Here is a 21,262-nt window from a genome sequence, read left to right on the forward strand (position 1 = left end):
TGTTTCATATGCATCTGTTCCTTGGACTGTAAGTCAATTTAGTGCTCATGAACTGTATATCTGTTTTTTTTCCAAAAAAAAGTTGTTAATTCAAACCCGTAATATGTTTCTCTTGCAGCCTTGATCTTATCGTACAAGTTGCCCAAGTTGTTTGTGTTGCGTAAAACAAAGCAACTGAACTTTCGGAATTGGTGTTGCTTGTCAAATATAGCAAGTAAACTGTAAGAAATGGCGGAGGATGAAGATGTAATCAAGAGGCAGGTCACGGCAACATCCAAAGGCCACTCAGCGGTGGAGGATTCCCAAAACAGCAAGAAAGATACAAGCAAGAACAAGGAGGATGGCACCAAAACAGTACCATTTCACAAGCTTTTCTCCTTTGCAGATACCTTGGATTACATGTTAATGTCTGTTGGTACAATCAGTGCCATTGGAAATGGGCTCTGTACGCCTCTAATGACCATAATCTTGGGAGAGGTGATAAATTCTTTTGGAGGAACTGGGAATACCAAAGAAGTGGTGGATGCAGTCTCCAAGGTAATTGTTGTGTTACTAGAAATTGAAGTCAACATATGCATAGAAACTAAGTTAACTAGACAATAGCACAGCAGCAAACTAAAGATAAAAATTCTTTGATCCGGTTCCATCAGAATTGTGTCAACTGAACTCCCCAGTTCCTTCTTTGAACTTGCTTTTTCGATTCTCTAGTATCTGTAGTTTCGTTGCTTAAAAGGATCATCTCCCTCCAAATTAGTTCTGCATTAAGCAACTCTCATATTTGTGCCATTGAATCATAAATAATTTCTCCAATTCGATCCTCAGGTGGCTGTGAAGTATGTATACTTGGCTCTAGGTGCTGGTGTTGCTGCTTTTCTACGTAAGTTTTACTGAACTCCCTGCTGGTATTAAACAAATAACTTGGCTTATCGGAGATAACCAGTGTTTTCTATGTGTCAGAGGTATCTTGCTGGATGATTACGGGTGAAAGACAAGCTGCACGAATAAGAAGTTTATACTTGAAAACGATATTGAGGCAAGATGTCGGCTTCTTCGATACAGAAACGAACACTGGGGAAATTGTTGGGAGGATGTCGGGTGATACTGTGCTCATTCAAGACGCCATGGGCGAGAAGGTATTTACATGCCACATAAAACCCTCAAGTTATTGCCATTTTCTCTTGTAACCTATTAACTTTTATTTTTATTTTTCCTTTTCTTCTGTCAGGTAGGAACTGTTATTCAGTTAATTGCAACATTTATGGGAGGCTTTGTTATAGCATTTATTAAGGGATGGCTTCTCGCCCTTGTCATGGTATCTTCTATTCCCCTTCTTGTCCTCGCTGGTGCGGTCGTGAGCATCCTTACATCGAAGTTGGTAACCCGTGGACAAGCTGCTTATTCAGTGGCAGCAACTGTGGTGGAGCAGACAATTAGTTCAATTAGAACTGTACGCCTACTTGTCCCTAAAATGAATAAAAATGTCGTCGATAAAACCAAAACTGATGGGAATTCTTAATGCAGGTTGCATCATTTTCAGGAGAAAAACAAGCTATAGACAATTACAACTCCTCCTTAACTGAAGCTTACAATTCTTCAGTGCAAGAAGGTTTGGCATCGGGTTTTGGATTTGGCTTGGTTATGCTTATTATGATGTCTAGTTATGCTCTGGCTATATGGTTTGGGGGAAAGATGATTCTTGAAAGAGGATATACAGGAGGAGAAGTAATAAATGTACTTTTCGCTGTATTGACTGGCTCCATGTAAGTTGCAGTTCAATAGAATTTGATGACTATCATTGGTAATATGTCCGTGTTTAATTTTACGTGCACTGCAAGAATGCAACTTTTATTTACTACTATCTCAAAATTAAATATTTGATGCTTGAGTATCAAGATATGAACATGTCTTTGTATCTTCAGGGCTCTTGGGCACACATCTCCATGCGTGAGTGCATTTGCTGCTGGACAAGCTGCAGCTTATAAGATGTTTGAGACAATTAACAGAAAGCCGGAGATAGATTCTTATGACACTAATGGACAGATGTGCCAAGACATCCATGGAGACATAGAACTGAGGGATGTTTATTTTAGCTATCCTGCAAGACCGGAGGAAAAAATATTCCGTGGATTTTCTCTCTCAATACCTAGAGGTGCAACTGCTGCTTTGGTTGGAGAGAGCGGAAGTGGCAAATCAACTGTAATCAGTTTGATTGAGAGATTTTATGATCCCGAATCTGGGGAAGTTGTTATTGATGGTATTAATCTCAAAGATTACCAGCTCAAATGGATCCGACAGAAAATAGGTCTTGTCAGCCAGGAACCCATTTTGTTTACTTGTAGCATAAGAGATAACATTGCCTATGGGAAGGATGGTGCAACTACAGAAGAAATAAGGGCCGCTGCAGAGCTTGCCAATGCTGCTAACTTCATAGAAAAATTGCCTCAGGTCAAATTCTCTATTTTGCTTTGATAGTGTTCAATGAATTTTTCCTAAACGATGAAAGCTTGTTGAGACATCGGTGATCTTACAGATTTTTATTTTCCTCTATTGGTTTTGTAACATGCTTTTAGGGACTAGACACGATGGTTGGTGAGCATGGGAGTCAGCTATCCGGGGGCCAAAAGCAGAGAGTAGCTATAGCTAGAGCAATCTTGAAAGACCCAAGAATTCTACTTTTAGATGAAGCCACGAGCGCTCTTGATGCAGAATCTGAGAGGGTTGTGCAGGAGGCATTAGACAGAATTATGATTAACCGCACTACGGTCATTGTAGCCCACCGTTTGAGCACAGTAAGGAATGCTGACACCATTGCTGTTATACAAAGAGGGACAATCATTGAAAAAGGTAATGTATTTGTTCATTGGTGTGACAGTTGTTACTCTTATCATATTCATTAATTACCTCACATACTCTTCTTTTTTTTAAACTGAGCAGGTCCACATTCTGAGCTAGTTAAGGACCCTGAAGGAGCATATAGCCAGCTTATAAGGTTGCAAGAAATGAGCAGTGCTTCAGAACAGACTGATGTGAATGATCACGAAAGGCGTAGTAGTGTGGAATTGGATTCCCAGAATAGCAGCCATCATTCCCTCTCAATCTCATTTGATGTGGCCCCTGCACTAGGTGTCCTTGAAGTAGCACCTAAAGAATCCGATATTCCTGCTTCAGAATCATCAATAGTACCTCCAGTAGTCTCACTTCGCCGCCTTGCTTACCTGAACAAGCCAGAGATCCCGGTTTTAATTTTTGCTACTATAGCTGCAATAGCCAATGGGTTAATCTTCCCTTTTTTTGGGCTATTGATTGCTAGTGTAGTCAAGACCTTCTTTGAGCCGCCGCATCTACTCCTCAACAATTCTAAGTTTTGGGCATTAATTTCCATTGTTCTTGGAGTGGGGTCTTGCATAACACTTCCATCAAGACAATACCTTTTTGCTGTGGTGGGTAGTAGGTTAATAAAACGAGTCCGATCAATGTGTTTTGAGAAGGTGGTTCACATGGAAGTAAGTTGGTTTGACGATCCTGAGCACTCAAGTGGTGCAATTGGTGCAAGGCTTTCTACAGATATCGCTTATCTCCGAGGGTTGGTTGGAGATGCTTTTGGTTTGCATGTTCAGAACTCATCAACCGCAATTGCTGGCTTGGTTATTGCTTTTGTGGCAAATTGGCCACTCGCTCTTATAACCCTTGTTCTGTTGCCTCTTCTAGCAGTAAATGGTTATTTTCAAGTGAAGTTCATGAAAGGATTTAGTGCCGATGCAAAGGTATATTTCTGAAATCCAAATTTGGAAAAATCTACAACATACAACTTTGTAGCCGGTGCAGTTCAAAACGTGATCCAATCTCACATGCGGAATATGTATAAGACTAATTTTTAATTAACAATGAAAATTCTAAATGTTTGCAGAAAATGTACGAGGAGGCAAGTCAAGTAGCGACTGATGCTGTAGGGAGTATTAGAACAATTGCTTCCTTTTGTGCTGAAGACAAGGTGATGCAATTATACCAGAGAAAATGTGAAGGCCCTATTAAGACAGGGATAAGACGAGGGTTAATCAGTGGGATCGGATTTGGTCTATCATTCTTTTTGCAATTTTCTGTTTTTGCCTGTATTTTTTATGCTGGATCGCGACTTGTTGCAACAGGCAAGACAACATTCTCTGATGTTTTCCGGGTATGCTTTCTGCCTTGCACTACAAGTCTTTAAGAAGACAATAGTACAGAAATCTTCGGCTTATATCCAAACTCTGCTAGATTAGTAGTTGTTACTAAAGATTTAAATCTTCATAGCCCGTTCAATACATTACTTGAATTTGCTCGTCTGGTTTGTAGGTTTTCTTTGCTCTCACTATGGCAACTGTTGGAGTGTCTCAATCAGGATCCCTTGCCCCTGATTTAAGTAAAGGAAAGAGCTCTCTTGCGTCCATATTTGCAATCCTTGACCGGAAATCAAAAATAGATTCTAGTGACAACTTCGGAACAACTATAGATAATGTGAAGGGAGAAATTGAGTTACGCCATGTGAGTTTCAAGTATCCAACTAGGCCTGATGTACCAATCTTCCAGGACCTTTGCTTGACCATCCATCATGGCAAGGTAACTTACTATCTTGCATCGTTCATTTACTTATTTTCACTCAATAATCAGATTTAAGCTACCGGAACTTACAACTTGATTTTATATTATTCAGACGGTTGCTCTGGTTGGAGAAAGTGGAAGTGGGAAATCGACAGTAGTCTCATTGTTGCAGAGATTTTATGACCCTGATTCGGGTCATATTACACTGGATGGAATCGAAATCCAAAAGCTACAGCTCAAGTGGTTGAGACAGCAAATGGGACTGGTGAGCCAGGAGCCTGTGTTGTTTAATGAAACTATCCGAGCCAACATTGCATATGGAAAGGAAGGGGATGCAACAGAAGCTGAAATTATAGCTGCAGCAGAATTGGCAAATGCTCACAATTTCATTAGTAGTTTACAACAGGTAGGCACTAAATGACTTTGTCAATATGTGCAGAAATACGACCAGTTCAAACTTATAATAAAAAATAGAACTGGAAAGACATTAAAATTACAATAGAGGTGGACAAAAACAATTGTTTACATACGGCTTTTATCAAAGTTTTAGTAAGAATATGCGTAAAACACAATTTTGGTCACTGTTTTAGACCTAATAACACATTAGGCACCAACGTTCTAATTTTACCAATCTGGTGATTGTGTTTAACTGTGTTCGCTATCAAGTCCAATATTTAAGTACCGTTGTGTAGTGACCAGCATTGGTGACCAAAGCATATAACCGCTCTATTTGTTTATATTTCGCTTTTTGGTGTTGCATAAACGAGGATTAATTGACTAAAACTTGCAAAAATATTGAGAACGTTAAAGATTAATGCATGTTAAGTTTGGAAACAATGCAGGGTTATAACACAATCGTAGGAGAGCGGGGTATTCAATTGTCCGGCGGACAGAAGCAAAGGGTGGCAATTGCAAGAGCTATAATGAAGGCACCAAAGATTTTACTACTAGATGAAGCCACAAGTGCGCTTGACGCTGAATCAGAAAGAGTGGTTCAAGATGCGTTGGACCGAGTCATGGTGGATCGAACCACAGTGGTGGTTGCTCATCGGTTATCCACGATTAAGACTGCAGATTTAATCGCTGTGGTGAAAAATGGAGTGATTGCAGAGAAAGGAAAGCATGAAACGTTGCTCAATATCCAGGATGGCATTTATGCTTCTTTGGTTGCAGTGCATGCAAGTGCCTCATCTTAGAAAGCCCTTCTATTCTTCTTCCGAACTACTGCAAGTAAAAAAATAAAATAAAAAACCCAAGGAAGAACAGTATGTAATATCTTTTATGCAGTAGAATAATGCAACCTCCTGTATGTGATTTCCATAAATTTCCTGCTCTTATAACCCTAAAGTGTAAGAGAAATTTACTTGCACCTGGAATGCTACAATGACGGTGTTTGGACCCAATTGCGTATTGTATGAAAAAAAATTAATAAAATAAAGTTAAAAAGCAGTGCATGATTGACTTAGTATACTATCAGCATTTCAACCCAAATGAGTTTTTCTCTTGAAGTGCCCCGTCAACAACCCAATTTTTTCATTCACAAAACAGCACAAGTGGCTCAAGCATTGCTCCAAAAATCATAGAAAACAAAGTCAAGCCAAGTTTCTTGCTTTGCAAGCTCATACAAAATCCATAATAGTAGGTATTTCATTTCTTATCAAATCCTTTCTTAAAATTTCTTTTTCCATTAATGAACTCATCATCGAAACATGATTAGCTTGGTGACTGAGACTTCCATTGACGTCACAGAACCCTTCCACCTACCTCTGATCTGACCCAGGACCTATTTCAAACTGCCATTTCCACTGAACAAAAATCTGAGCTTATCTTTTAGGAAAGAGACTTCTCTACATCTTTGGTAACATGACATCTCAGACCAATAATACAATACTTTATGAGAAAAGTAAAACACATAATTTACAGCATTTGTTCAGAAAGTCACGATGGCTTACCAAGGTGTAGGTAAACCTTCACTTACATGGATCAGATTCACCGTTACAGTAGCGCCCGTTCTGATAAAACAATGACATGTGCAGTTTCTCAAAACATAACATAGTATTATTGAATCAAAATATCACGCGACGATAAACGTGTTCCAAATAAGTTGCTCTCCGCTTTTAGGCCACAAGTGGGGCCAATTCCTACTGTTTTTATAGACACTCTGCAGATGGAAAAGTTCAGCTAGGAAAAGAAAAAAGAGAGAGGGATGAGGCAATCCAATTAGACCTTTTATTATTGCGATATATATCTAAAGCCCGACAACTACTACCTTCCACCACCTCTCAACTACTTTATGGACTCGTTTTAAAGATCCGACCGAGAGATTTTGTGTTTGGTGTCATTGGATAAAAATCGAGTATAACTTGCTCTTTACACACAATCATGCAAGATTATGAATGGGGGTAATAATATTTGGTAGAGTCAAATGGCCTCCCATGTTTGACAAAAAAAAAGGCTTTCCCATGAACATGACAAAACCCTTACCTTTTTCACAAATTTTATGATTTAAAACCCACGAGTACTGTTCGCTTAATGAACTTACGTCAGAAACAAGACTATAAATCTAAATCACGCACTAAAATAAATACCCGCCTGTTGAGCAAACTTTTAAAGAAAAAAATGGTCGGTTTTTGCTTGGTTCTCAAGCGACAAGCATGATATTATGATAAAGCACGTACTCTAGAAAACATCATAATGCAATATCTGAAGAAGAACCAATGTCTCTAACCACAAACATTAATTTGGTGAAACTATTAAGCACTAATCAATATGCTGCAAACTTACGTATTTTCTCGGGGAGTAATTAAATTAGAAAGGGATGTTTGTCAGTCAACCTCTCCAGTGTAAATGCAACGTTAAGCACTAATCAAGGATCGAATTTAATTAATCACGTGGAATAGAGAAAGTCTTAATCAACTTAACTCAAACAATGCATCGATCAGCATCTCATCATATATATGTCACATTCAAAACAACAAATATGACACATCCTGTGATGTGAGGTTGCAACTGACCAACCACTTAATTATATATCTGTTTGGGCCCAAAATATTATGATTGGGCCGAGCAGCAAGACGTGCTCGGCCCAAGGTAATGACATGCTATGGGCCAAATAATGAAACCCGGACCAGCTGGCAGGGTCGGCCAGATCCTATCTTAAAAGTAGTCCAGATAAGTGAGGAAAGGTCGAGGAAATCCTGGTGCAACCAGGATTCTCGACCAGCAAGGGATAAAGCCTCAAAAGGAGGAGAATTCAGAATCCCAGTAGGACTAGGGTTGTTCGAGTTAAAGGTGAAATGGGATAAGGACTCCCAATCCAAATCAGAATGGGATTCAAGGAGTGAGGTGCTATAAATACAAGAAATTACGCAATGGAAAAGGACCCTTCAATTCAGCATACAATTGCCCTGCGCAAATTCTCTCAAACACCTTGAGATTTTTCCTTTTCTTTTCCCGCCGACACACCTTCAGTTTGGATAAACAGCACTGTGGAAGCAACCGGTGAGCACCTTCAGTTTGGATAAACAGCACTGCTGCCGCAGAATCAGCCGACCGAGACACACCTTCAGTTTGGATAAACAGCACTGCGTCGAGGTCGATCGATTATCTATCTAAGTCTCGGCTGAGGAAGGTTTTCGAACCTTTGTTGGTAGAGGTCATCTTACTAAGCCGTTTCGGCATAGTTGGGTGTTACGAGTTGCCTTGCTCGGCGCATTGGAGGCCGAGTGAGTTTATGATTGGATACTCACAAGTAAGTTTCAGGGTTCGGCATTCCGACGGCCGAACTACGTTTACCATCAAGACATACATCACATTCGAGTACCTGTGCCCGTATAGTTTGGTCTCAATTTGGCGTGCTTATACTCTTACGAATATAATCACAGTGGCCGAATCAGGCTTCGACGAGTTGTGAACTCCGCAGAATTAGTAGCCTTGTCTTCAGGCTATAGAATCCAGAGACCGAGAGCGTTCCTTCCTCGGTCGCAATCGCAAGATACAGAAGTCAACAGCGCGCTCAACGCGACCGCATCAAATTTTACTCCTCGGCCGAGCTCGGCCGACGAGTTGGCACGCCCTGCATTCAACCGAAGGACAGTAGTTAGCTCATTAGTTATTCGGCCTGCGCGCCACGTAGGTTCTGTAATTTTTAGAGTCAACATTTTGGCACGCCCAGTGGGACCATTGTGCTAAACCTTCGGAGTTCATGACCGTAGAAACACGGTCTACCAAGAAGAAAACAAACATGGGAAAGTCAACAGCTGACTTACCAGTGCAAGGCCTTGGGCAGGATTCGCACCCAGCAAAAAATCCGGTCATTGCTTTGCCACCCGAGGCTACAAGTGTGACCCGCCGAGAGAATGAGATCTGTCTCGGTGGGCAACCTCACAACGCGGCGATCCCGAATCAAACGACGCCCATATTTGTGGAGGGGATAGTGGAAGACTGCGACGACGATGGTGGAGAAGGCTCTGATCCACCAACTAGGTCGTTTCTTCGGAGACGACTTGATGAGCAGTATCGTCAGGTCGAGCAGTCAATTGGTCAAAAGATGAATGATTTGCTAGAAGCAATACGAAGTAACAACGATACACAGACCAGAATGCTTGAAATATTAGTTAGTAAAGCCTTCGAAGATGGCCAGGTCGGCCAACCTCGGCAGCTCTCGACGAACGTGCCCATACCAGCCGATAGAGCGTCCGCTCGACCGCAACCAGTCACCTTAGAAAGAGGACCAGGAAATAGATCCGAGGGACCAAGCCAGGGAGAAGAAGCCGCCTCCGTGAACATGACCGAAGTCCAGAGAATGATTGATTCGGCCTTGAAGAAAGGGCCGAAGTTTCCAAAATTCATTCATCCATACCCGGCTTACGTAGAAAGGTTTGAATACCCACGGGGATTTAAGATACCTGATTTCAGCCTCTTCGCCGGGGAATCGTCTTTGTCCTCATTAGAACATGTGGCTCGGTTCACGGCGCAGTGTGGAGACGTTAATAGCGACTTCTACAAACTACGTCTGTTTAATTTTTCATTGACAGGCTCCGCTTTCGCTTGGTACATTAATCTTCCACCCAATTCTGTGCAGAGTTGGGAAGAGTTGGTCGAAAAGTTCCATGAACAATTCTATCGGCCAGGGATGGAGATGTCAGTGTCATCCTTGGCCAGGATGGCTCAAGCATCTGACGAATCTCCAATGGAGTACTTAACAAGGTTCAAGTCGGCCAGGAATTGGTGCCGAGTACCACTCCCCGAAGTGGAATTCGTCAGGATTGCTCTCAACGGATTAGACGTGGAGCACAAAAAGAAGTTCCTGGGGGCAAACATTCGCGATATGTACGAACTTGCTCAACATGTCGAACAGTATGATTACCTGCTCCGAGAAGAGAAGGTCTCAAAATCACCATCCCGGGGAACGTTGTATAAAAACCCCACAGTCAGCTATGCATCGGCCGAAAGCGGGGACCCTCAGTACGTCAGTGTGGATGCGGCCGAGATAGTAATAGATAAACCATACGTCTGCAAGGCTCTGGCTCAAGTACACGGCAAAGACACCAAAGCCCATTCAGCCGCCGAGGACATAAGTAAATCTTCAAAAGTATACACTTTCGACATCACCAAGGCCGATGCAATTTTCGATCAATTATTGGCGGCAAAGATCATCAAGCTTCGGCCGGGACATATTATCCCTAAGGCCGATGAATTGAAAGGAAAGATATACTGCAAGTACCATAATTCTAATAAGCATGCAACAAATAATTGTGTCGTGTTCCGGGATACAATCCAAAGTTGGATCGAGAAAGGAAAATTGAAATTTCCGGAAAAGCAGATGGCGGTCGACGTCAATCCCTTCTCTTCAACAACAATTGGTATGGTGGATGCTCATCTTCCTAAAAACAAAGGGAAGGCCGAATACGTTCCGGTGCAGCATATCCGTAAACAAAATGGTCGAACAAGGCTAAAGCTTGATATATTTTCGAATGCACCACCCACGGAACAATCGAGGCCCCTCGCCGATAAGCCTATGGCGGGGTTGAGTTCAGACGAAACTCATGAATCAAAGGTTTTATGTGACCATTGTAAAACACCGGTTGAACCTAGGAAGAAGACATTTTCAACACCACCCACGGTCCCAACCATATCACCAAAGGAAGTTGGTCCGCGACGTCAAGTGTTCGATCGACTCGGCCCACAAAACCAGGCCTCAGTCAGGCGGCGTCTTGACTTCGACGCGCCTTTCTATAATGAGGATTACTACTCGCACAATACCAAGAGTCCCAGCTCGTCAGTCGATCGCAAAACTTTCAAACCACCTAGAACATCGGATCAACGCTGGTACAGTTACAATTCCCCGACTGGTTTGTATACAGCGCTGTCTAAGTCCCAAAAACGTCGCCGTCAACGGATTGATTGCATGGCTCGGCGACGAGAAGCGCAAGCCAGCACTGCCAACCAGTGGCAACCAAAGAAGGCCGCGGAAAGGATAAGTGAACGGCCAACCCCGACTATCATGACCGAATTGGCCGAAGGGAAGCAAGTAGCCGCTGCCGGTTTTGAAACCACCATTGAGGATGCCGAGAAACGTATCAAAATCCTTCTCCGGCCTGGGGAAACGAGAGCTCGTCTAGAACACTTCACACAAGAGGCCGAAAGGAAACTTTCCCCGTTACCACCACGCGAACCGTTTATCAAAGTACGGCGCAACCTACATCCCCCATTCCTCGGTGAATCCTTGGAATACATGCGAGAGTTTCATAAGAAATACTCCGCCAATGACTTGTACGGACTACCCAAAGCGTGTCAGGAAGCCCTCGACCTCGCTCTCACTTGCCCTGATGCCGAGCAGATCATTCAGAAAACTTCTGATCCAGCAATTAAAGCAAGATTCCAACATATACGGGAGGCTCGGGTACTTGGTTTTGAAGTCGATCCCTATACAGATATCGACACCTCCGAATTACCTTTTTCGCTCGATGACCTTCAGCATTTGCGTTATCATTTCGAAGTTTTTTCGGCTGTATCACTCTTCGGCCTCACGGCCGACGAGGAAAAACGGATAGCACGTTTGGATGCATATCTGGACACGAGGAACGCCCGTATTGCCTATGAAGAACGAGCCCGTATAATGAAGGACCAACCTAAGTCTTCAACAGTCCACATGGTCGAGGAAAATAGCCCACCCACACTCGACTTGGTTAATACGTCTCGGATACCGGCTCTTACCGAGAAACTCAAAAGTCTGATCGAGGATGTTCCGCCGACCGATGTTATGGTTAATTCCGCAGAAGACGACGACCACGATCCAATGGGTCCCTCGATCCTCGAAGAAATGGAGATCAGTATGGTTCACGTCTTACCAGCCGAATTCCAACCAAGTGCCCCCCAGTCGAATTTCTTGGATGGGGATGTGGTCGCCGAGGAGTCAACACAAGTCGACTTCGTCGCAAACGACGACGACCGAGAAACCCGAAGCACGGACAACCTTAAGGCAGCTTTAGCCGAGCTATTTCCTCGCTCCCCTTCGGTTAATCTCCAACACCTGAAGCCGTTGTACGTCACGGCTCACATCGAAGGATTCCCTATTTCCAAAGTGTTTGTCGACTGTGGAGCTACAGTCAACATTATGCCAATATCTGTCATGAAGGCTTTACGGCGTTCTGATAATGAACTCATTCCTTCAGGGATCACTATGAGCAGCTTCGTTGGCGACAAGTCGCAGACCAAAGGAGTGCTACCATTGGAAGTTAGCATTGCCGGTCGGCAACACATGACGGCATTTTTCATAATTGATTCAAAGACCGACTATAATGCATTACTCGGCCGAGACTGGATACACCAAACCAGTTGCATTCCTTCATCACTATACCAAGTTCTCATCTTTTGGGACGGCAAATCGGTCACCGTCCATCCAGCCGATAATCAACCATTTGAGACCAACATGATTCAGGCTCGCTATTATGACGATCACGTCGGCTACATCACCCTCCAAGGCCTTAACGAGGATGGGCGGCCGACGCGAATTTCAGTGCAGAAAGTGATTGAGGTCGGCGCCGAGACTGTCCAACAGGATTCGGCGAGACTTGGTTTGGCAGATTTAGTCACCAATGCCGATGATTGAGCACACCAAGCAAGAACAGCGTCAGGCCGCGGTTTCATCAACGATGGAACGTCTGCTGGCCCATTGGTATGCCATTACCAAGCAACCGCATTCTGGCATTAATTTAATTGAATTTTTGGCCGAAGCAGATGACGGCCCTGTTTTGTCTCTCGAGAAAGTTCGGGCTGCACCGGCCGAACTCGAGGACCATCGGCCTCAAGTCAAGGACCCATTAGAGGAAGTTAACGTAGGCACGGCCGATGATCCTCGCATATTGTTTATAAGCGCGTTACTCCCACCGGCCACGAAGGCCGAACTCCGTAAGTTACTCCAGGAATTTAAAGATTGCTTTGCGTGGAGTTACCATGAAATGCCAGGCCTCGATCGAAACTTGGTCGAACATGAGCTACGCATCAGAGACGGTTGTAAGCCTTTTCGACAACCCCCTCGCCGAATCTCGACCGAGTTACAACTCGGCATTAAGGAAGAATTGGTTCGGCTTCTCAAGGCCGGATTTATTAGGACCGCTCAGTACGTCGAATGGTTGGCCAATATCGTCCCAGTGTTGAAGAAAAACGGTGCCCTCCGCATTTGCACCGATTTCCGTAACCTGAATCTGGCGACTCCCAAGGACGAATATACAATGCCAATTTCAGATTTGCTCATTGATGCCGCAGCTAATCATGAACTACTATCTTTTATGGACGGTCATGCGGGATACAACCAGATTTTCATCACCGAAGCCGACGTCCACAAAACGGCTTTCCGTTGCCCAGGGGCACTAGGCACGTACGAATGGGTAGTCATGCCATTCAGCCTCAAGAATGCCGGCGCCACATACCAACGAGCCATGAATACGATCTTCCACGACTTAATTGGGACCATCGTCGAAGTTTATATTGACGATGTGGTGGTAAAGTCGAAACGTCGCCAAACACACCTGGATGACCTACGACAAGCGTTCCTTCGCATGCGCAAGAATAGCCTCAAGATGAACCCAGCCAAGTGTGCTTTCGGTGTTTCGGCCGGCAATTTCCTAGGGTTTTTGGTGCACCATCGCGGCATCGAAGTCGACGCCAATAAAGCCCGCGCAATCATTAGCGCCCCACCTCCCACAACAAAGAAACAGTTGCAGTCGTTACTCGGGCAGATCAACTTCCTCCGCCGTTTCATCGCCAATTCGGCCGGTAAAATGAAGGCATTCTCTACTCTCCTCAAACTTAAGGATACCGATAAATTTGTTTGGCGCGAAGAACATCAGAGTGCATTCACGCAGATCAAGGTGGCCCTTTCGACCCCACCCGTGCTGGTTCCACCTTGTCGCACGAAACCCCTCAAATTATACATTTCGGCAGCCGCCGAATCCATTGGTTGTCTCCTCGCGCAAGACAATAACGTCGGTCGTGAGCACGCTGTCTTTTATCTTAGCCGAAATCTGAATGCACCAGAGCTCAATTACTCACTGGTCGAAAAACTTTGCTTAGCTTTGTTTTTTGCCGCGTCCAAGCTTCGGCATTACATGCTCCCATCAGTTACGCAGGTCATCGCTCAGACAGACGTAATTCGTTACATGCTCACTCGGCCTATCGTTAAAGGCCGAATCGGGAAATGGACACTCGCCTTATCCGAATTTAGCCTGCAGTACGTTCCCCAAAAAGCGGTCAAGGGGCAGGCTCTCGCCGATTTCTTGGCCCAGCACCCTTCCCCATATGGTTTTGAAGGGGGCGATGTCGACATCGGTCTAGTCACCACACGCGATAACCATTGGACTATGCATTTTGATGGATCCAGTACTTCGACCTCGGCAGGTGTCGGCATCGCAATTCAGTCGCCTGACCACTGCCGATGGTACTTCTCTCTCAAGTTGGATTTCAGCTGCACAAACAATCAGGCCGAATATGAAGCCCTCATTATCGGTCTCCACGTTTTACACGATCTACGGGCCTCCCGTGTTCTTGTCCTCGGTGATTCCGAACTTGTGATTAACCAATTGAACGGCATTTTTCGTTGTATGAGTTGTACTTTGGCGCCATATCACATGGTCGCCACATACCTGGCCGAGTCCTTCGAACGGATCACGTTTGAACATATTTCACGAATCCACAACACCGATGCCGATGAACTCGCCCAGATCGCCTCCGGAGCACAACTCATGGGGGGCAAACTCGGCCGCATCACAGCCACAGGCCTGCAATCGTACCCGGCCTTGATCGATCGGCAAACCCTCCAGCGCACACACGTAATACGAACAAGGGTAATGTCGCTCCCATCCCTACTAGAACGAGGAGACCCCGTAGAAATATGTGCCGTCGAGGTAGAACCAGATGATTGGAGAAAAACGATGTTACGGTACCTCGATAATCCCAACGGGAAACACGACCGGAGAACGAAGGTCCTCGCCACGAATTACGTGTCGTATCAAAATGAATTATATCGCAAGGGCGAGGATGGGTTACTGCTATTGTGCCTCGGCCCAGACGAGGCTGCCCAAGCAATGGCCGAGGTACATGAAGGAATTTGCGGAGCACACCAGTCTGGACGAAAGATGCGGTGGTTGCTCCGACGACACGGTTACTTTTGGCCCAGTATATTAAAGGATTGCATCGAATACGCACGGAGATGCGTACCATGCCAAATTCATGGACACGTACAGAGAGCCCCGGCCGAATTGCTACATTCGGTCACCAAACCATGGCCGTTCAGAGGGTGGGCAATGGACGTGATTGGCAAAATCACGCCATCATCGAGGGCAGCGAAACACGCGTGGATAATGGTAGCAACTGACTATTTCACTAAGTGGGTCGAGGCCAGGTCATACGCCGAATTAACGGCCAAGGAGGTATGCAATTTCGTAGAGGAAAATATTGTGACCAGATTCGGCGTGCCGGAAACGATCATAACTGATAATGGCACTATATTCACGGCCGATAGGTTTAGGGAGTACGCGACAAGTTTGAACATCCGACTCGAACAATCTACGCCGTACTACCCACAGGCAAACGGGCAGGCCGAGGCAAGCAATAAAGTGTTGATCGGCATCCTTGAAAAAATGGTAAAAGAGAAACCTGGGTTGTGGCATTTGAAACTAAATGAAGCGTTATGGGCATACCGAACTTCACCCCGGTCGGCTACTGGAACCACTCCGTACGCGTTAACTTATGGACACGACGCCATGTTACCGGTCGAGTTGAGTATAAGCTCGTTGCGAGTAATCGAGCAGAGTGATTTGTGCAGTGTTGAATATAGTCAAGCGATGCGACAAGAGTTAGAAGATTTAGAAGAAAGTCGAATCGACGCGAGTAACTTATTGATAGCACAAAAGAAGATTGCCGAGCGAGCATACAACCAGCGTGTAAGACAAAAAACGTTCGGCGAAGGAGAGTTGGTCTGGCAAACTGTGTTGCCCGTTGGGATTAAAGACCCCAGATTTGGTAAGTGGTCGCCGAATTGGGAAGGGCCTTTCGTCGTTCACAAAGTCCTCGGCAAGGGGGCATATCATTTAAAAGATCGGACGGGTTCAGTTCACAAATTGCCGATTAATGGAAAGTTTTTAAAGAAGTATTATCCAATTACATGGGAAATGCAAGAATAAGACCATTGTAGCAAGACGACCATCGGATTAATAGTAAAACGACCATTGTATTGATATCGAAAGAATCATTACAAGAAGAAAATACAATACAATGACAGATTTCTAAGGGGACGGGGGGAGATAAGTCTCAAGGGCAGCTTTTAGCTCCAGCCACTTCGCTTCGCCCAGAATGATCTCGGCCTGCCTGGTTTTCTTGTTACACTGCAACTGCTGGACGTGCCGTGCACCGGCAGCGAAGGCCGTCAGCCGAGCCTTGCTAGCCTCGAAGTCCTTCTCGAGCTCGGCAGCGGCAACTGACCTTTGTCGTTGAAGGTCAGAAATTTGACGTTGGAGTTCAAATATCTGGCGATCAAACTCAGTCAGCGTCGCCTTCTTAGCTTTGATTGCCTCCATCTCAGCTCGACCGACCTCTTGCGCGACCTTGGCAGCCTTCAAGTCATCCTCGGCTTGAAGGGCTCGCTCGAGGACGTAGAAGTGTTGCCGAGTCCGCTCCAGGAGGTCGGTAAGGAAAGAGATACCTTCCGGGCTCAGATGACCACCGCTGGCGAGGTCGTTGAGACACTCTCCAACAGAGTCGAGGCCTTTGCACCAGAGAGCTTGGGAGGCAGTCAGAGACAAGACTTCGTGCAACTTCACAAAGACTTCGGCGGGCGTGGCTTCCGCCGATTCGGCCGGAGCAGCAGAAGAACCGGCTGCACCAGTCGTGCTCTGCAGAAGGGCATCGAGCTCCACTTCCCACGACGGCTGCACGTAAGAGAACTTTGTGAAGAAAAGTAAAACGTCGTCATATAGTGCATAAAGGAAAAAGGGGATTGTTTTAGACCTGCCGAGAGGAGACTTCGGCCATGCCCTCTGGGTCATTGCTCGAACCCAGGGAACTTAATGGCCGAGCCCAGTGCCTTAGACCGCTACGCAATTCACGCGGCCGATGGAGGTTATCTACATTTGATGGCCACGACGGCGGCCAGGAAATATAGACAACACCCCTCGGCGCATAAAATTGCCGGTGAAATGAATGTTCGGGCACCTGACATTTAATGGTCTTTTTCAAATAAAACATGTGTCACGAAAAAATCAATACAAAAGAAGCGAGACTTACAAAGGCCGAAGAGACTTCCTGTGGAGGAATGGGAGGATCTTCGTCCTGCGGATGGATCGGCGTTTCGGCCGTGGCCTCAGGATCGGCCATGGGCCTCTTACCACGATCTGCCGCGGAAGGACGTGGTCTAGCGGTCGCCTCGACAACCGGAGAAGGATGGACGGGATGAGAGTGAACTGGTCGACGGTGGCGTTCCAGCGGAACTTCGTTACTCTCGCTCTCGTCATCCTGAACATAAAGAGGACATTTAGCATTACGACCCGAAACCTAAGGAAACAAGTGGAAGTAGAATTTTACCTCCAAAACGACCGTGGGAGTCGAGGGTGCATCGACGGGCGCAGCCGGTTTGCCCATTGCAGGCGCCACGACCGGCTCCGAAGCTGGAGCTGGTGCGACGATTGGATCGGCCGTGGCGCCAGGAAGGGGAACGGCTGGAGGGATCGGGAGTGGAGATGCCGGGGTAGCCGGCACAGGAGAGCCGTCAGAAGCAGGCGTCCCAGTAGCATCACTGGGAACGACATGGATCTCCCGGTCGCCCTTCTTCGCCAATTTCTTGACGCGTTTAGAAGGGCGAAGGACATCAACCTCCGGCTCGGCCTCTCGGTGGGGGCGTTTGGAGGGGGTTGTCCGCTCAGTGGCGACGGTTTTCTTGGGCACCACCTTCTTCACTCTCGCCGCCGCGGCAACCACTTCAGCCTTCTTCGACCCGCGACCCCCTGAAATAGCAACGTAATTGTTAAACAAGGGCAAGTTTTGAAATGGCGAAGTAGTTTGTCAGTAATATACCTTGAGCCGACTCCTTAGGTTGGGTCGAGGGTGCTAGTCCCGACCGGTCGCCAAAGACTTTGCTCACCACGTCTTCGATTGAGGCGCCGAAGAAGTCGCAGATGTACGCATCCCACCAATCCCCAAAGGTCTCGGTGCCCAAGGATTCCGGAACGGTTGGGCGAAGACGGAACTTCTTGCACCGATCCTGGAATTCTTGCTCCATCGACCGGCATTCCCTCTCGGAAGAACCAGAAAGACGCCCCCGGCTCAAGAGGGAACGGGAGGCGAGCAGGGGAACGGGGCAACCTTGGAGGTAGCCGAGTTGCCGGGCGACAAAGTGAGGATGGTAGACCTCCCAGCTGGCTCGGCGGACGTCGCAACCAAGGGGAAGGTCGCGAGCCAGTACGATTGACCCCCAAGACTGACGGAGGCCCGCGTCCTCGATCTCGGCCCAGGCTGCCGTCGGGAGCCTGATCGAGGCAGGGTATTCCTGGTGCCGGCACACCAAGAACTCGTCATCCGAAAGGACGTCGAGGCCAAAAAAATGCCTGAGAACCTCGTCGGCCCGGTGAGGAGGGGCCGGTCGAGAGGCCAGTTGGGGGCCAAGGGCGGCCGAGCGCTGGAAGGCAGGGACTTCAGGCCGAAGAGTGGAGAAGTAGACCTGCAGCCAGAGTTGAAAGACCCAGAGGGGCCCATTCTGGTGCGGATCAATCTTGTTGATGGTCGTCTCGGCCAAGCAACGAAAAAGGTTGGCAAGAATAGCCGGGCTGAGCGCCAGAGGGTGACCACTAGCCAGAGCCTGGGCCACCGGCATATTCTCGACCAAACATTTGTTCGATCTGGTACAACAAATAAACTTGTTGTACCAGTAGAAGAGGAAGGCTTCATGTTCCCCCTTCCTGAGACTCTCCTCGCCCCGGCCGGCGAAATGGAGGATGAGAGTATTATAATTAAAAAAGTTTTTGTGGAGCTTGTGAACTTCTTCCCTCGAAGGCTCCCGGCCACCCCGACTGAGCGTCTCGACGGCCCGCTCGTCGAAAAGCGCCTTCAGGTCGAGGAGGGAGGGGCATCCTGAAAGAGCGGCATCGATTGGGAGGCTGGATGGAGAAGTCCCAAGGATTGCCGAAATATCGAGGACCGTTGGGCCGAGGGGGCCGAATGGAAGGATCATAGTGTTGGTGGCCGAACACCAAAGAGTCAAGGCCGCCATAAGCAGCTCCTTGTCCATGGTAATCTCCATGGTCGAGAGCAGGATGGCATCATAGATACCAAGGGCTTTCCACTCCTCGCCAAAGAATGACCTCATTCGGTCCACCCAGACGGCCCAAGCAGTAGTGGTCGAGGGCCAAGCTCCTTGAGGCCGCGCCAGGGTCCACTTCGACTAATCGAACCCCTGCAGCAGGGGTGTTAGGCATTGCTCCTTGAGCAGGTCAGTGATAGGCGACGGCACTGCGTCTCTGAAGAGGGGACCCAGAATCTGGTGGGTGGTGGCCATGTCCTCTTCAAATCGCAGCGTCTTGATAGCGCTCCGATCGATGAAATCCTTGCACTTGTTGATCTCCTCGGAAAGTTTTGCGATGAAGGAAGCCATTAGTGTAATTTGGAAGAACTGGAAAATTGCAGAAAGGAAAGCTAGAGGGTTTGGTCTGAACAAGCAAGAATGATTAAAATGTGCGAGTTTGGGAATTTCTGAAAGCGTAAGATATGATTAGGTGAAGTGTGGGTATTTATAGGCTTTTCAGACGGAAGATCAAACGTCTGAATTTCAAAAGACACTGGAATTCAAAAGGCGTGGGTTCAAATTGGGGGGAAATGTAACCGGGAAAGTTTGCAATCATTTCGGATTTTTTTGGGAACCTGCGAAAATGGAGTCGAGGAGTCGAAAATCCAGGACGCACGATTGCGTGCGGCGACAGGTTCAATGTATTAATAAAGATAGGGCGATTCAATTTGTGCAGGGTTTCGAGGCCCATGATTGAAGCTTTTAAGAACGGCGTAAAATTGACGCGTGGCCACGCGTTGGGGGCAACGAGGGAGGCGCAATCATGTCTCATAAATATGCAGGAATAATGGTCATTAATGAAGTAAGGTCCAAAAAGCAATAAATGTTTTCGCTTCTTCAAGGCCGAGAACCGACCAAGAGTGACAGTCGGCGACCTCAGAAGCGAGGGGGCAATGTTTGGGCCCAAAATATTATGATTGGGCCGAGCAGCAAGACGTGCTCGGCCCAAGGTAATGACATGCTATGGGCCAAATAATGAAACCCGGACCAGCTGGCAGGGTCGGCCAGATCCTATCTTAAAAGTAGTCCAGATAAGTGAGGAAAGGTCGAGGAAATCCTGGTGCAACCAGGATTCTCGACCAGCAAGGGATAAAGCCTCAAAAGGAGGAGAATTCAGAATCCCAGTAGGACTAGGGTTGTTCGAGTTAAAGGTGAAATAGGATAAGGACTCCCAATCCAAATCAGAATGGGATTCAAGGAGTGAGGTGCTATAAATACAAGAAATTACGCAATGGAAAAGGACCCTTCAATTCAGCATACAATTGCCCTGCGCAAATTCTCTCAAACACCTTGAGATTTTTCCTTTTCTTTTCCCGCCGACACACCTTCAGTTTGGATAAACAGCACTGTGGAAGCAACCGGTGAGCACCTTCAGTTTGGATAAACAGCACTGCTGCCGCAGAATCAGCCGACCGAGACACACCTTCAGTTTGGATAAACAGCACTGCGTCGAGGTCGATCGATTATCTATCTAAGTCTCGGCCGAGGAAGGTTTTCGAACCTTTGTTGGTAGAGGTCATCTTACTAAGCCGTTTCGGCATAGTTGGGTGTTACGAGTTGCCTTGCTCGGCGCATTGGAGGCCGAGTGAGTTTATGATTGGATACTCACAAGTAAGTTTCAGGGTTCGGCATTCCGACGGCCGAACTACGTTTACCATCAAGACATACATCACATTCGAGTACCTATGCCCGTATAGTTTGGTCTCAATTTGGCGTGCTTATACTCTTACGAATATAATCACAGTGGCCGAATCAGGCTTCGACGAGTTGTGAACTCCGCAGAATTAGTAGCCTTGTCTTCAGGCTATAGAATCCAGAGACCGAGAGCGTTCCTTCCTCGGTCGCAATCGC

At 46.5% G+C, this 21,262-nt stretch overlaps 1 protein-coding gene across 1 annotated transcript; it reads left to right on the top strand.

Moving 5' to 3' along the window:
• Window positions 1-228: 228 nt before the first annotated feature.
• LOC103950334 (ABC transporter B family member 11-like) lies at window positions 229-5,880 on the top strand. The gene is made up of 12 exons (XM_048574774.1): window positions 229-537; window positions 823-877; window positions 958-1,133; window positions 1,226-1,447; window positions 1,522-1,760; window positions 1,920-2,445; window positions 2,571-2,844; window positions 2,935-3,764; window positions 3,908-4,174; window positions 4,333-4,596; window positions 4,691-4,984; window positions 5,421-5,880. Exons 1-12 carry the CDS (start codon window positions 229-231, stop codon window positions 5,772-5,774), a joined length of 3,810 nt encoding a protein of 1,269 aa, XP_048430731.1. The 3' UTR covers window positions 5,775-5,880.
• Window positions 5,881-21,262: the final 15,382 nt, after the last annotated feature.

This window comes from the organism of the source record quoted next, unplaced genomic scaffold (genome assembly GCF_019419815.1).
Source record: "Pyrus x bretschneideri cultivar Hongxiangsu unplaced genomic scaffold, Pyrus_bretschneideri_v1 Contig74, whole genome shotgun sequence".
Taxonomy (NCBI): domain Eukaryota; kingdom Viridiplantae; phylum Streptophyta; class Magnoliopsida; order Rosales; family Rosaceae; genus Pyrus; species Pyrus x bretschneideri.